The sequence below is a fragment of the Halichoerus grypus genome, chromosome 4 (genome assembly GCF_964656455.1).
Source record: "Halichoerus grypus chromosome 4, mHalGry1.hap1.1, whole genome shotgun sequence".
Lineage (NCBI taxonomy): Eukaryota > Metazoa > Chordata > Mammalia > Carnivora > Phocidae > Halichoerus > Halichoerus grypus.
The window spans coordinates 137288879-137306184 of NC_135715.1; the positions used below are offsets into that span (position 1 = coordinate 137288879).

General features: G+C 40.9%; 1 protein-coding gene across 3 annotated transcripts in view; it reads right to left on the reverse strand.

The window, feature by feature from the left end:
* CHN1 (chimerin 1) overlaps positions 1-16881 on the reverse strand; it is a 192399-nt gene extending 175518 nt beyond the window's left edge. For 2 of the 3 annotated variants that reach the window (XM_036075772.2, XM_078071014.1), the window contains exon 1: positions 11830-11905. In XM_036075772.2, the coding sequence (XP_035931665.1) occupies positions 11830-11890 (61 nt within the window). In that variant the 5' untranslated portion in view covers positions 11891-11905. Of the gene's footprint in view, positions 1-11829; positions 11906-16753 lie in introns of those variants that run through there. The other variant, XM_078071012.1, reaches the window with a different exon arrangement.
* Between the last annotated feature and the right edge of the window lie 425 nt (positions 16882-17306).

A 17306-nucleotide genomic window follows, 5' to 3' on the forward strand; every position in this document is an offset into this window, starting at 1 on the left:
GCTAAATATACAGGGGTAAAAAGGAAGCCTAATGTAATCCACATTATGACTGTGTGGATTCCTGTTGCCTTTCATTACTGTTCCTTATTAAATCTCATTCTTGATTAGAAATTCTAAACTATATTCCAAGTATACCTTCCTGAGTTTAAACAAACAAGAGAACAATTATTTTAGGACAATTACTAATGGCCAGGTCCTTATAAATGTCAATATTTTAAATGTTTAGGGGCTACACATATAAACTACATCTCATAAATCATATATATTCTTTTTTTTAAGATTTTATTTATTTATTTGAGGGAGAGAGAGAGAGCACCAGAGGAGAGGAGGGGGAGAGGGAGAAGCAGGCTCCTGTGGGATGCTTGATGTGGGGCTTGATCCCAGGACTCTGGGATCATGACCCGAGCTGAAGGTAGATGTGTAACCGACTGAGCCACCCAGGTGCCCCAATCATATATATTCTTTAAAACTAAGTGTTTAGAAGGCAGTCCTTTGTATTACACAGAGCCCAACGTTTTCAAAATAGCCTTAAAATCTTCAACAAAGACTCTTAACTCCTGTAGTAGAAATGAACACCTTTCAAAATGTTAAATTGAAGCTCATCAATTTTAAGGAGTCAAGCTTTCTGTAAACCTAAACTCTAACATTTAAAATAAATAGTCAGATGTTTCTTCTTACATTATTGCCGAATTTCCTTAGGCTAAAGAAAAACAGAGGAAACAGGTTGGCAAGCGCCATCTCGTGGGCTTCCTAGGAAATATTTTTACTATATTCATCAGTACAGTTCGAGAAGCAAATTTTTATACTTATTCAATACCATATTCACTATATTCAAAATGTTACTTTAATTTAAATCAAAGTATTCACTAACGGTTAATGTTCCAGGGTCCAAATACCAATAACTGTAATAAAGTGTATTTGTGGATTTGGGGTAAGAGCTTTCTTCTAAAGCACTTGATATATTTATAGCCAAATCGTCACATTTTATCTTTACAACATCCTCAGGAGTTAAGGCTGCAGAGATATATTACACAATAATGAAGCTTGAGAATCTACATACCAAAGGAATTAAAAAAGCATCTAGGCAATGGAGAAGTTAGAATGAGTTTTCTGATTTTGTAGTGTAGCAAAGTCATAGAACAGTGCCTTGCAAAATAGAGGCCTTTTGTTGTTAATAAAAGCTAAATCAAAAAAGTTAGCAAGAATTCGAAAATTCAGTGGATTTACTGTGTGTGTGTGCACGCGTGTGCATGTGCCTTATCAGTAAAAGTTTACAAATCGAGTTAGGAGTATATGAAAAAAACAAAAACAAACAAAAAAAATGAAAGACAAATAGGAAAGGAAATGCCCCCAAAGTCATGTTTACATGATTCTCTTTAGACTTTAGAAACAGAATGATTTTATTATTTCATATATTATTAAAGAAGAAATATTAATATTCTACATTTTCATGTAGTCTGGAGTTGCCTCACCACCAGCCCAAAGATGTGTTTTCTTTGCCTCCCGGTGTTTTTTTTTTAAAGGCCCAAGTTAAATACCAACATTCAAAATTAGGAAATTCCTCAATATCTCCTATTGTCTGCTACCTATGCCCACTGCAGGCATCTGAGTTGTGGGCCTTGGTTTACATTTTTTCTCTAATTTCCTTAATTTTTCCTTCAGGGTTCTTTTTCCTGGTACTCTTTTTTTTGGGGGGGGGGCATAATGACATCCAAGCTCATGCTATGGAGCAATGCTATCTGCTTGAGGATTCTCCCCCAGTTTCCTAGGTGAAAGGTGCTTAATTCCAGTTCTGCTATTGGTTGATGATGCAGCAATGCCTGAAGGTCTATAGAATACTCATCTTTTTTTAACGACATTCTGAGATGCAAAGCTTTGTGAGAGCTTTCTGCTTTGCAAAGGGAAACCCAAGCCTACTAATGGTGGGAAGAACTAGGGAGATATGTGTTATGGTTTGACATTTTCTTTATGGGAGGAGGGAAAAGACTAAATACTTGGGGGAGATAGGGGAGAATGTTACTTTGGTAAAGTCTAGGCTGATTTAAGATTTCATAGCATTTTTAATTTCTGTAGCCTCACACATCTCTTTTAATAAAATTAGCCCAGGGCATACCATTTTGCTAGTGTTGCTAATGATTTTTTTATTTGAGTTTTATAAGTGATTATTTACAATATAACCACCATAATATTTTTAGTTGCCTTGTGACAATATGATAGATAGTATTTCTATAGAGGCTTTCTCGGGCTGTGAATCTTTTTATAATAAGGCACTGGAAAATAAAATGTGAAGCTTATTAAACTTCCTCTCTGGGGGTGCCTGGGTGGCTCAGTCGTTAAGCGTCTGCCTTCAGCTCAGGTCATGATCCCAGGGTCCTGGGATCGAGCCCCGCATCGGGCTCCCTGCTCAGCAGGAAGCCTGCTTCTCCCTCTCCCACTCCCCCTGCTTGTGTTCCCTCTTTGGCTGTGTCTCTCTCTGTTAAATAAATAAAATCTTTAAAAAATAAAAGTAAATAAATAAACTTCCTCTCTGGTTTGAGTTCTTTAGAAAAGAGAAAGTATGTAAAGCGATAATAAATACACTGTTAAATATACCAGTTCATACAAGGTTTTTTGTGTTTTTTTTTATTTTTGGTAATTAGGAAAAATTTGAGATTATTTGTAATTAGGAAAAGTCTGAGATGGATGTAACCTAAGGAAATAGATTTGAAATATAGAACACAAGAGTTTAAAGTGGCAGACTTCATTCATTTCAGTTTATATTACCATTTCTAAGTCTGCCTTAAAATCAAAGTTTTTAAAAAGCGCTACTTGATGGTATTTATTATTAAAAGCTGCTGCATTTTCTCAATTAAAATAATTTAGATGAAATTCACCTACTATAAATTCTTAGTCTCTTAATCTAGGAATTGTTATTTAAATGTAGTTTAATTATATTTCCATAAGCCTTCTATTTAAATTTTAAAATAAATATGTCAACTTTTAAAAATTATACCTTGCCATCTAATTATAGCAGCTGAAAACACATAGTAAGCAACATATTAAAACTCCATACTTATTTTAAATGTAACTTTATCAGTGAAAAAACTACCTTGGAATGTTCTTTTGCAAACTAATATTAATACACTTAACATACCTTAATTTTCCTTCTTTCCTTGGCAACAGAAAATAGCTTGTTTTAAGCTGAAAATATTGGATGTTTTCTATTGAGACTTTCATTAACTTTTAATTAAGTCAATATTATTTCTAAAAATTTTCAATTTTCAAATGCCTCCGTTTTCCTAACATCAATTATTATACTTGAAAAACAAGATGAAAGGAAAAAGGTTTTGATTAGAAGAGTGAAATCCAAAGGCACCTGGAGCCGAATGAGGTCTCGCCCCGAAGGAATAAGTCCTGAGACCTGTTTGCCCCATCGAGAGAGATCGAGAGAGAGAGAGAGAGAGAGAGAGAGAGAGAGAGAGAGAAAAGGAGGGAGGGGTGAACTGAGGGACAGTAACAGAGAGAGAGCAAGAGCTCCTCTGTCTGGAGAGACCGAGAACAGCAGGAGAGGGGTGGCGCAAGAAAGAGGCTTGGGTCCCTCCAGAGAACTGCAGAGCCATCTGTCTGAAAAATTCAGGATGACAGGCCTCTAAGTATTCTGCAAGTCTCTCTACTTGTATAGCGATGTCTGTTTCCTTCTTTCTATTACTGTATTATTAATCCTTCTTGTTCCTTTTTCTTGTTCTTTTGAAATAACTTATTCTTTTAATTTCGACTAAAAGAGGGAACAGACAAGTTGAGAATCATTTCTCATTCAAGGAAAATAACTGAAAGTGTCTGGTCAATTTCTAAATATTGTGATGGAGTGAAAAAAAAATGAATTGTTTTTTTGGCTCTTATGTTTAACTATGTATTTTGCACACATAAATAATGAGCATCCTTACAACATCCAAACCTAAGAATATTAACAAATGCCATTCGAAGACTTAAATAGGCTGTATCACCAAAAACAACTTATAGGAGTGGCAAAGTCAATTTCACCAACTTTTTTTTCACAATTAAGTAAAATATTATTAGCAATATGTGAAATGTTCCATAAACCACTGACTTCATCTTTCTTTGTGGGTTTCAGCTCATTCTGAAAAACTATCACTAGCATGAGCTTTTTACTCCATTGCTTTGTGCCTTCTATTCAGCAACTTTAAAGACACTTAATGAGCCATTTTTCAAACAGAGGACTGGGGCGCCTGGGTGGCTCAGTTGGTTGGGCATCTGCCTTGGGCTCGGGTCGTGACCCCAGGGTCTTAGGATCGAGCCCCATGTGGGGCTCCCTGCTCAGCGGGGAGGCTGCTTCTCTCTCTCCCACTCCCCCTGCTTGTGCACTCACTCTCTCTGTCAAATAAATAAATAGAATCTTTAAATAAACAAATAAATAAACAAACAGAGAACTAATATCCAAACGTCCTGTGAACCTGGCTAACCCATCAAGGTCTAAAAGGGAGGCTGGAACAAAGAAGGGCATCCCTTCACCACCTCTTTGCTCATAGCCTGAAAAGATCTAAAAGAACAGAGAAGAGATATCAAACCAGAAGTACCCAACATTCCCCTTACATTTAGTCTGGTCTGTCCAGAAGGAGGTTTCGGTTTCCAGTTGAATACTGGACACCCAACCACATTAAAAGGACCAACCAATGAACCTGGATTAACAAGTCCTGTGTTTGCAGATCCTGTTTAGTGTTCCTTCTCTTCTGCTTCCAAAGTTGGAAGAAGGATGAAGAGACTTTTTTTTTTTTTTTTTTTTTACAGAATATAAAGCAGTATAAATTCAACCAGAATTTCACCAAAAACTTTTCCAAAAAAGTTAAGCTGACAAAAGCAACCAATCCCTAAGTAAATGATGTGTCCTGCCCTTGGCATGCAATATTGCAGGAATACATACTTATACACATTTCTTCCTTTAAAGACTGAAGATGATTAGACAACAAAAACAATATAAGAGAGATTTTGAGATGTTTACTACTGCTAACTTGATTAACACATTGTAAAGTCATAGGAAAAATTAACGAGTGCTCTATGTTTCTACCCTGGAAATTGTTAAAGTACAGAGGTACCGGGGCACCCAGATGGCTCAGTCGGTAGAACATGCGACTCTTGATCTCCATCCAGGTTGTAACTTCAAGCCCCACGTTGGGTGTAGAGATTACTTAAAAATAAAATCTTCTAAAAAGATAAAAAATAAACTACAGAAGTACCATGGTTTAAGAACTACTTTATTCACTTAAATATTTTTTGAGCACCTACTACGTGTGAAGCACTGTGCTAAGCACTGTGAGCACAAAGAAAGAAAGAATGAGTCACCTTACAGACACCATCAGCCTAGAAAGATATAAGGATACATAACTACTGTGAAAGGAACACACTGGCAAATGTCACAAGAGATTTGTAGATAAAATGATAAAGAATTCAGAAGGCCGGGGATTCCTTTGGAATGGGTGGCGGGGGCGGGGGCTACCGACTGCAGTACTGAAGGAAGGGCAGAGCGAGCGCCGGAAATGCAGACAAGGGGAGCAAAGCAGAATGGGCACGAGCTGACAGCTCACTGGGTACAGAGACAAGGGAGGGAGGACGGAAGAAGGAGAGCTAAGGATCTGGCGCTGGGAATGTGCCGTCTGGAGTGCACAAGAAATCCTGCCAGAGATTTGGAGGGGGGTGCCAGGGCAGGGCTGGAGACAGAGACTCAGGAATCACCCACCCGGTGCGCACTGTTGAAGCCTGAAGATTCCCTAGTGAGAAAGGGAGGCCGGTTCTTGAAAAGCCGACATTTCAGGCAACAAAGAGAAGAAACTGAGGAACAGCCAAAGGGAAGAAAAGGAGTAGCAGGAGAACACAGTGTCTTGAAAGACAAGAGAAAAAAGTTTCAAGAGGAAAGAGGCAGTCAAAGATAGCAGAGAGTGCAGAAAGATCAAATATGAGGACTGAGGGAAGCCACTGATCACTGGCTACTCACTGAGAAAGTACTTCCGGCCAAACAGAAGCCGAACATGAGGTGGTAGCTGTGGCTGGAGGCTCTCCTTGACCAAACCCGAGTCAGGCTCCTCCAAGCCCTCTTCTTGACTAGCCTCGGCCTTGACCCCGAGGCTTCACCAGGCCTGCAAAGCCGTTTGAGCAAGAAATCCGCTAAGTGGCTTTAGAGAGAATCCTCCTACCTCTGATATCTGATCAAATTCCTCACCCCCGACCCCTGATATCTCATCACCCTCGTCTGCCCTCACTAAGAATCCTGTTGGGTCAGTTTGGCAAGAATTCCCCCTACCTTGTCTCCTCTTAATAATTTTCCATCCCCTAACACCCCTGCAACCTGCTCCTTGGCTATAAATCCTCCCCTGTTCTCAGATTCAGAGTTAAGCCCCATCTCTTGACACCTGACACGACAGTCCTGAGTAAAGTCTTCCCTGTTCTTTAAACAAGTGTCAGAAATTTGTTTTTTCCTTCAGAGCTGCCCACCTTTCTTTTCTCCATGCTGAACGACATTCCCAAACACCAAATTATTACAATCAAACAGTGGCTGAGAAGCGATGGTGTAGATAGGGTTGAGGAGTAAGCAGCCATGCAGGAAGAGGCGGTGGAGCATACAGAATGCTCTTTCCATAACCCTCCGCTAAGAGGTGGAGCACAATTACTCATGCCGGTACGTAAGCGGGTCCCAAAGTTGAGGAAAGGCTTTCTCACACTGAGTAGGAAAGCATGGCTGTGATGTAAGGGAGACGATCCAGGGGAGAGCAGGAAATAAGACAAGGAAATGAGACAAGACAGAGAAAAACGAATTCCCACGCTTATTGTTTTCAGTCCTCTTGCATTATACTTTTTTTGTAAATCACCTCATTTCTTTCTGGAATAATGAGAGGTGTTAATAAATAACAAATAAAAATTTTCTTTTATCCATTAAAAATATGAATGTTTGAACTGTTGTTTGTATCTACTCTTCTAATAAACATATGACAACTAATAGGAATGCTTATGTAGCACCCAGATTTATTATTATGGGAGAAAGACTATGTTTTCATTTTCAGACCTCTAAAAGGTTAAGTTAGCCATTTTCATACTGAATTCCTATTCAATTTGATTATGTTCCCTACCGTGAGGGTAAAACATGAACAAACCAAGCTAATTTATGTGCAATTCCTTTGTACTACTGAAATGAAAAGGAACAATAATGAAGTGGAATTTGTTATCTAATTATGCCAAATAATTTAGAAACATCTGCCGATGGTTAGTAATACTATAGTTAAACCTCAAAGAATCTGCTCCCAGAGAGATTTCCATTTTATTCAAGCCCTTGTGACCTTCCACTTGGGAAATCCATATTAGAGTATGGAACCAAGGGATGACATAATGGCACATTTACTGCATTAAAAAAAAATTAACAAATGAACGGAGAAATGAACAGTAGAGGGTGTGTATCATATAGATTTAGACCTTATAATTAACTCCCAAATTTAAGAAACAATAATGTAAAATCCAAAATTCATTCAAGTATCTATTGAGTAGTTGGGATGCATCAGACACTGTGGTGGTTGTTAAGGATACAAACAAGAAATCCATAGCTTTCGCATTAGGGAACTTCATCTAACAGGGAAGACGAGAGAATACATCTACTAACCACTATATCACCACATGATAAGTGGTAGGACAGAGATGTGTACGGGGCACAATGGATGCAGAAAAGGTGTAACTAACTCACAAAGGAAGACTACTTAGAAGAGAAGACTATTCAAGCTGAGTTTTGCAAGATGTGTAGAGGAGAGTGAGTGCAAAGAAGGACGTGGGAAATGACTGTGCCAAAGGCACACTGAGTGCAATCCCTTCTGGAAACTGCAAGCAGTTCAGTACAGCTGAAGAGCAGCCTCTGAGGAGGAGACAGTAAGAGACAGGTAAGCAGGGGTCCTATTCTAAAAGCCTTATATGCAAACTAGGGAATTTGGACTTAATCTTAATGGTGACGGGGACCCACTGGAGGAGTAGAAAAGTAAACTGTTAGACTAACCAAATTCTAAGAGGCAGGTTTCAATTTCCAATTATGGACTCTCACATATTAATAATAATCCAAAATAATAGAGGAAGAAAAAAGATAAATGAAAGCAAATGTTTAAACTGATTCAAGGTGGGGCACCTGGGTGGCCCAGTTGGTTGTGTCCAACTCCTGATTTCGGCTCAGGTCATGATCTCAGGGTCGTAGGATCAAGCCCCACATCAGGCTCTGCATTTAGCAGAGAGTCTGCTTGAGATTCTCCCTCTCCCTCTCCCTCTAAAAAACAACCTAGGCAATGCCCCCACTTCACATGACTCACTCCCTCACATCCTTCAAGTCTCTGCTCAAAATCCATCTCAACTGTGAGGCCTTCCCTGACCAGGCTGCCACGTAGCTAGCCCCATCTCCTCACCCTGCTTTATACTTCTTCATAGCACTAGCCACCTGGCACACTATACATTTTTTTTCAAGATTTATTTATTTTAGAGAGAGAGTGCACATGCGTGAGCGTGCAGGGGGGAGGGGCAGAGGGAGAGGGAAATAGAGAATCTCAAACAGACCCCATGCTGAGCATGGAGCCAATGCGGGGCTCCATTTCATGACCCTGAGATCATGACCTGAGCCGAAACCAAGAATGGGACACTTAACCAACTGTACCATCCAGGCACCCCACACAATACATTTTTTATTGTCTGTCTCCCTCAACTGCAAACATAAATTCTTTGAGGGCAGGAACTAAGACATATGTGGCACATTTTAGGTCCTCAATTCATTGAACAGATGAGTAAACAAATCACAAAAGAAGATGACCCATCCTAAGCCTCAGAGCTATCCTCAGAAAAGAATTAGGAAATAGTACACCTCTTGTTCCTGCTTCCTTCTCTCACTCTATAGTACTATCCATTCCTGCCCCTAATCCCAAATGCCCTGGGCTTTTACACTGTTCTTATTCTTAATACACCAGCCCCCTTCAGGTCCTTCTTAGTAGTGTCTCACACTCTACATAAAAACCGCCACTTTCTTTTCTCTTACAGTGCAGCTCCCTCAGTCAAACTGCTTGCTCTGTCTACTTTAAGATCTTCGGTCCACAAATTAAAATCATTCTCTCTTGCTATATGAAGATAAGTATCTATATCTAGCATGTTATTCCTCATAGGTAACATGCTAAGAATCCATGCTTTAATTGTAGTATAATGGTATTAAATTCATTCACTATGGAAGGTCTGCAGGGGAAATACTTCAGTCAGGCAGATATTTACATATTGCTCAAATGGATACCTACACCACTTACCTACTGGGCTCAGGCCCTGATCTCGGGGACGTGAGTTCGAGCCCCACAGCAGGCTCTGTGCTCAGTCCAGAGTCAGCTTGGGTTTCTCTCTCCCTCTGTCCCTCCCCACCCCCCCACCAGCATGCACACGCTCAAGCACGTACTCTCTCTCTCTCTAATAAATAAACAGACCTTTAAAAAAAAAAAGAGATTAGCAGCTTAAAGAAATAGCTGTTTTTGAAATGTCGGGTCTGTGGTCATGAAAATCTATTCATGCAGAGATATGTTTCTTGGACTACATCTTTTCTTCTACTTGTTTTACACCATGAAATAGATAGGGTCCAATGAAATCCAAAGGTTAAAAAGTTAGAGTGGAAAGGGAAAGGACAACCTTCAGTGCAGCTAGAGGAAACACAATGAGGTGGCCCCCTGCCAGGCTACTAAGCAGCCAGCCACACCGGGGGGCCTGACTCATCTTCCCTTCTCCCACTAACTCAACTTGTCTGCATTAATTCTTTCCAAGAAGTGCTGACTTTTCTAAATTTAAAACAACTATTCAAAACAGGCTTGGGCATTTTTAAGCTATCAATTTTTTATTTTGTTTTTTGTTTCTTGGAGAATAAAAGGAAAAAAAAAAAAACTTTCTAAAAACGTGTAAGTTCTAAAAGGTTCCTGGATATAAAACCATTATTTTAAAAATAGTAATTTCTGGGGGCACGTGGTTGGCTCAGTCGTTAAGCATCTGCCTTCGGCTCAGGTCATGGTCCCAGGGTCCTGGGATCGAGCCCCGCATAGGGCTCCCTGCTCTGCGGGAAGCCTGCTTCTCCCTCTCCCACTCCCCCTGCTTGTGTTCCCTCTCTCGCTGTGTATCTCTCTGTCAAATAAATAAGTAAAATCTTAAAAAATAAATAAATAAAAAACAAAGCTTATGGGAATCATTTTCTATGTAAGAATGACTTATGACTGGTAAGGTCAGGCTCAATGACTTGTCTTGAGTTGGGTTTGCACAGAAAAGTTCAGTGACCTCATTTAGTTTATATAGTGCAGATAAATAATAAAGTTTTTTTAAAGGTGCTGTTACCGATACTTTATATACTGAGAAAACATCAATTACCCATATCAAAGTATATTATTATTACTAGAGGGACTTTGAGAAAAGCTACACAAATCCTAGCCTGGCAAGGAAATCGCCATTATGGCCATTCAAGATGATAGTAAACTGCTAATTCTTAGGTTAATCCAATCTGATAAAAAATGTATAACTTCTACTAATGTCATTCCTTCAAAACTATTATTATCTGACATACAAAGCATGACCAAACAGTATTTTTCTGCCTATTTTTCTTATGATCGTTTTAGTCTAAAACACGTATTCTCAATGAAGGTAATAGTGCCTTCAAGGGAGCAAAAACTAGCTTATGGGGGTCAAAAAACTTACTTTTGTGCATAAAGCAGATATACACACAGTGTGTAAACAGAGAGACAGTATATCTCTGTTATTAAAGTTTCATGGAGAAAACAAGTAAGAAAAAATGCCTAGGGGCACCTGTGTGGCTCAGTTGGGTTAAGCTAAGTTTCTGACTTTGGCTCAGGTCTTGACCTGGGGGTCCTCCCTGCTCATCAGGGAGTCTGCTGTCTCTCTCCCTCTCCCTCTGTCCCACCCCCACTCGTCCTCTCCGTGTGTGTGTGTGTGTGTGTGTGTGTGTATGTGTGTGTGTGTGGTGTGTCTCTCTCTCAAATGAATAAATTTTAAAAATCTTAAAAAAAAGAAAAAAATGCCTAACAGTCTTCTTATGAAGGGTGATTTTTTAAAAGGTAGACAATTACAGATATAAAGAAATTGAAACTCTTATGACAAATGTGTCAAATTTTTATAATTATACATATCACTCTATCCTCAAAGATTAGGATGCTAATAGGATTGTTACTTGCAGGGACAGACGTCACTCAAAAGACTGCATCACCAATATTCCTTTTACACTGTACCCAGATGGTAACTATCAGAGTTACAGCAACTCTAATTCTTTTATCTCTCTTACATAGTACTAAATCTCCACACATTAAAAGAAAAATTTTAAAGCTGAAATACTAAGTTTTTGATACCAGTAAGAGAATATGCACAAGTATTTAAATAAGGATGGTGACTTTAATGACAGCTGAAAAGATGAAACATTCTCAGAAAAGTAACTGGGCTCTCACTACTGGACCACCCTGCTGCTTAGGTAAGTCCCTCTCAGATTCTTTGATGAGCAACATCTGAAAAATAAAAATGTGAGCAGAGACTATTCAAGTAGAGTTTCCTATAAAATTGGCTTTTGGTCAAATAAATCATACTGAAAATGCAGTTGATTTGTCTTTTTAAAAACAAATTTTAGGGGCACCTGGCTGGCTCAGTCAGTAGAGCATGCAACTCACGTGATCTGGGGTTGTGAGTTCGAGCCCCGTGCTGGGTGCAGAGATTACTTTAAAAAAGAAAAACAAATTTTAATGCTAAGACAGTCATAGGAAATCAGAAAGTTTCCTAACTGCATCACAAAGAATGCACCATTACCATTTAACTGCTCCAAAGGATCTCTATAAAGATGCCCAAAGGCAGGTGCGTTGGGCAGCATAATGAAAAGGTTTCCGTGGCAGTACCAGAGTCTGCGGAAAGAAGGTTAGAAATTACAGTGAAATCCTAGGTATTGGATCATAGATCAGTGGCAGTGATGATGGTGACTGGTAAATGAAAGGAAAAAGGAAAAAAAAAGGGAGAGGGGGCCCTGCCAGAGCCGGTTCTACCCAGATAAAGAAGAGTTATTCAGGGTTCAGCCAGCCTAGCTGTAACGGAGTTCCCAATCTCAGTATTTGAGCTGTAAACCACAGGCCCATTTAGCTATAAATGACAGACATTCTTGCCAAAGGATAACCTGGCAGGATGCTTTTTCACCCAGCTCTGTCAAATAGGGCTTTATCGGTGTGGCCAGTCAGGGCGTTCTGCTAGGTACACCAGCTAAAACGTCCTAAATTAGATGACCTGAGACTTTCCTTCTAGCCCAGCAATTATTAGAGAACATGTGTTTCTCTGTCAAGGAAGTTCTAACAAATCCTATTGGAAATAAGTAGTTAGGGACATACACTATAGTTCTGGAATATAAGCTCTAAGAACACAGGGCCATGTCTCTTGCACACTGCTATAGATGTATGTTGAACAGATGAGCAAGGTGAGTGAGCAGAGTATGAATTACATTTGGATAATTTTTAGGATTTGAGGATTTAAAAATTATTTGTATTGATGCAGATGATTGAGAGGTGTATTCATCTGCAAGGTGGAAAAAAATGCTGGCCAAGTCCTGAACCTTCAAAAATGCGTATTTTCAACTCCCAAATGGGACTCTAAAATCAGGAAAAACTGGAGTCTAGTTCTTCTATCACAGATGAAACAGGAATTTGCCTTAAAAATATCTTTTTAAGCAGCAAAGGTGATTAATAGTGAAGATAAGAGATAAGACAGTTTTCACTCTTCAGCTTAATTTGACAAATATTTTGAGTTGCTACACCGTACTTAGGTGAAAAAAAGTTAAAAGTCTATCAATGTAAAATTGTATTGGGTAATTTTAGAGGCTCCTACTCTTTTTTTTTTATATTTTATTTATTTATTTGACAGAGAGAGAGAGAGAGCAAGAAAGGGGACACAAGCAGGGGGAGTGGGAGAGGGAGAAGCAGGCTTCCGGCTGAGCAGGGAGCCCGATGCGGGGCTCGATCCCAGGACCCTGAGATCATGACCTGAGCCGAAAGCAGACGCTTAACAACTGAGCCACCCCCAGGCGCTCCTCACTTTAAAATGAAGCTAACTTTCACTAACATCCTATAAAAAGAACATTCTTTACAATGATAAAAACAAAACCTGGATGGAAGCATAAAACATAAAGAAAAAAAACCGTAGGGGTGTCTGGATGGCTCCGTCAGTTGAGCACCCACCTCTTGATTGCGGCTCTGGTCACGATCTCAGCGGTTGTGAGATCGAGCCCCGAGTCAGGCTCCGCACTGTGCATGGAGCTTGCTTAGGATTCTCTCTCTGCCCCTATCTCCCCCTACCCACACTTGCGTCTCTCTTTCTAAATAAAATAAAAAAATAAATTTAAAATAAATTTAAAATAAACAAAAACCCTAGACTCTATTGCTGGCTGCTATGCACTGAACTGTGTCCTCCAATAAACTCTTATGTTGAAGCCCTAATCCCCAATGTGATGGTATCTGTGGAGATGAGGCCTTTGGGGGTAAATGAGGTTAGATGATGTCTTGAAGGGAAATGAGGTTAGATGATGAGATTAGTGCCCCTAGAAGAGACAAAGACCTTGCTTTCCCATCTCTCCACCATGGGAGGACACAGCAAAAAGATGGATGTCCACAATCCAGAAAGAGGGCCCTCATCAGGAAGTGAATCTGCTGGCTCGCTGGTCTTAGAATTCCAGCCTCCAAAACCTCAGGAAATAGATGTCTGTTGTGTAGGCCACTCAGTTTATGGTATTTCACTACAGGAGTCCAAACAGACTTAAGACACTAGCCTTACCGACTAACACACCCATGATACACAAGGTAGGGTCTCGGCAGTGGTTGCGTTGGGAAGGCTTTGGTAGAAACTCTACTGAGCTCTGACTCTGATGGCTATTTAGTGAGGTTTGTCCTATCCGCTCTTCACTACCGTCGCACAGAACCTTATTACCTCAGTGCTCCTCTGCTCTAAGTTGGCTATTAAGAGGAAATATAAAGGGATATGAGGTACTTCTGACTGACCTAGTTAAAAAGTAGTACAGTTGGGGCTCCTGAGTGGCTCAGTTGCTTAAGCATCTGACTCTTGATTTCAACTCAGGTCATGATCTCAGCATCATGAGCTGGAGCCCCATGTGGGGCTCCAAGCTCAGCAGAGACTCTGCTTGAGATGCTCTCTCCCTTTGGCCCTCTCCTGCCACCCTCCCCCCACCCCCGTGCATTCTCTCTCAAATAATAAATAAATAAATCTTAAAAAAAAAAAAAAAGTAGTTGACTCGAAAAACAGATTTGAACTGCATGGGTCTACTTATATGTGGATTTTTCTCGATAAAACCAGTACAGTACTTATAAATGTATTTCTCTTCCTTATGACTTTCTTAATACCATTTTCTTTTCACTAGCTTACTTTATTGTAAGAATACAGTATATAATACATATAACATAAAAAAACACATGGTAATCAACTGTTTATAGTAAGGCTTCTGATCAACAGCAGGCTATTAGTTAGGTTTTTGGGGAGTGAAAAGTTAAAACTCAGATTTTGGACTGCATGGCGGATCAGCACCCTTAATCCTCATGTTGTTGATGGGTATCTAAAATAAAATCCATTTCTTCTAACCATCGGGGACTGCTCTTAATAGATACAAAGGCCATTCTGAATTGGGCAAATTTGAGCAATCATATTTTTATCTTTAATACAATGGTTCTCAAATTTGAGGATGACAGAATCACAGGGGCGTCCCTTTATAATCCCCTTCTCCTAGAAGTGCAGATTCTGTGGGTCTAGGGGCATAGGAATCTACATTTTGAACAGACAGGCCTGAGGAGTGGTGGTCAAGCACAGCTACTGCTCTATCATTACTGAAAAATAGCCTCTGCACACAGGTGTACTTTCCTTTATAACAGGGAAATATTTTTAAAAACTGTAACCAAATTCGATTTTGTAAATTAAATTCTGTTTTCCCACATGTTGACTTTAAAATGTTAAAGACACTTTATTCATTCTGAGGGGTGGGAGTGGTTTATCTTCTTCTAGAGGTCAAATCCGTGCCCTCCCTTTCCTCATCTCTACTTCAGTAGTTAAATATTTAATAATTTAGGAACCCTTTTGAAAGTATCTTATCCCTCACTCCGTTTCTCTCCAATTTATCTGTTTATTCACTGAGAATGTCAGCATTCGAACAGTGGCTGATTCGTAAACCTTACCTTTGAAAACAAACCTAGAAATACATACTCTCTCTTTAGAAAGGAAAATGAATTTAGTAAAAAATACATAAATAAAACCAGTTAAGGGGAAATTTACCTGTAGAGATATTACTGCTATGTATTAGCTACTACAGTATAAGAGAAATGCTTCTTCAAAAGAAAATACCAACCAAGTCTTCCACCATTTTTAACTTTTGTACAAAAAAAAAAAATCCACTTAAGAAAAAATGCTCTACTAAATGATGCAGATTAGACACAAATTACTGAAAAACAGTGAGATTTTTATTTCTTTCAGAGAAAGAAGAAACATTTTTTTAAAGCACCTATGAAGAACCAACACCAAATAAGAAATGTCATTTCTAGTACTGTGGGTATTCTGGCAAAGTAAACATACCCCAGACTACAGACTGGCAAATTGTGTTCTAGGCTCAGTTTTGCCACAAAAGGGCCATGTGACCTTGGAAAATAGCCTCCCTGCATCTGAATTTGTAAAATAAGATGATTAAATAAATGTAACTCTTTGATTCCAGCAGATTAATTCACTCTAATTTATATGAAAAAGCATTTGTGGTATGTGATGCCTATAACTTGATCAAATGACACAATTAAAATGAACTGGAAACTTGATACTGTAACTTACCAACACCGTCGTTGTAGCTATCAGTTTCATATCAGTACATACCATACTACTTTGAACATCCAAATTTTCACATACTGAGTTTTCTTAAAGGGAGGTACATGTGTACCATAGTCTGTTTGGGTAATAGGAAACAATTTGTCTTTTCAGCCCTTCTTCCCAACCCATTGGCATTATAGCCTCCAGGAAAACAAAAACAAAAAAAACAAACAAACACCTTGAAGTCTTAACCACTGAAACAATAGTGTTGCAGTAATTACAACACAGAAATAACATTTCTTTCCTAAAATACTCAAAGTTATTCTCCGGAGATCACTTATCTTCCAGGAACCAACTTTCTTCTGTCTGCTCTCGTGTTTGTTAGAGCAAACATTTTCCATTGTAACAAATATTCAGTTCACCACTTATTCTTGTTTCCAACGAAATATACCGTCTCCAAAAAAAATCCGCCCCAAAATCCAACAAGACTCAACACATGCATTTGGCAATTCCGGGGAGACTGGGATGCACAGACATCTTGTTCAAAATAAATAAACTTTCCAGGATCTTTATTTACTGACTTGAGAAACGTAGGTTTGGAAACAACCAGCTAACTTCGCTCCCAAGTTGGCATCTTAAAGAATCCTGCGTTTACAAAACACCCAGGACCTCACAGACTCCCTGCACAGAATTGGCCAGGGAGCACACGCCCATCGGCCCTGCCTGGAGAGGAAACAATGGGAGAGGCGCGAGGGAGCAAGCCCGGCGCCCGGGGCGCCCCATCTCCCCGGCTCCGGCCCGCGCCCGACACCGCGCGCCGCGTCCCCTCCCCGGGCGCCCCGGGCCCCCGCCCCCGGGGCGCGGCCCACCTGCAGGGGCGCGGGCAAAGGGCTGTACTCACCAAACAGGGTCAGGGCCATTGTAACGGCGCTCGCCAACTGCTCGCCGCCGCCCGCCGGTACACGCGCTCCTCCCGGGAGGGCCAGAGATCACCGCATCGGCCCGAAGCGCTCACACCTCGGAGGCAGCGTGGAGTCGGAGGGGCGTGGTGGGGCGCGGGCGCGCGGGGAGGCTGCAGGCCGGGGCGCAGGGGGCCGCTGCAAGAAAAAGTTATTTATGCGTTATTGTCAGGCGCACCCGCACCGGGGGAGACCCGCTAGCCCTAGGCAAGCCGGCACTTGTCGCTGCCATCTGTGCACGACGCGGAGCGCGCACGCGGGCGGCGGTACCTGCGAGGCGGGAGGCTTGGCCGCGGCGCAATGGCAGGCGGAGAGGCGGCGCCGCAGTGGCGGCGGCGGCTGCGGTGGCGGCGGCGGCGGGGAGAGGAGCAGCCTCGCGGGGCCCCCGGCGGGGCGCGCTCACTCCGCATCCCGCGGCCTCGCAGACGCCATCTTGCGATAGCGTCTCCCACTGGATCTGCCCCTGCGCCTCCTCGTGCCTCCCACTCGGGCGGC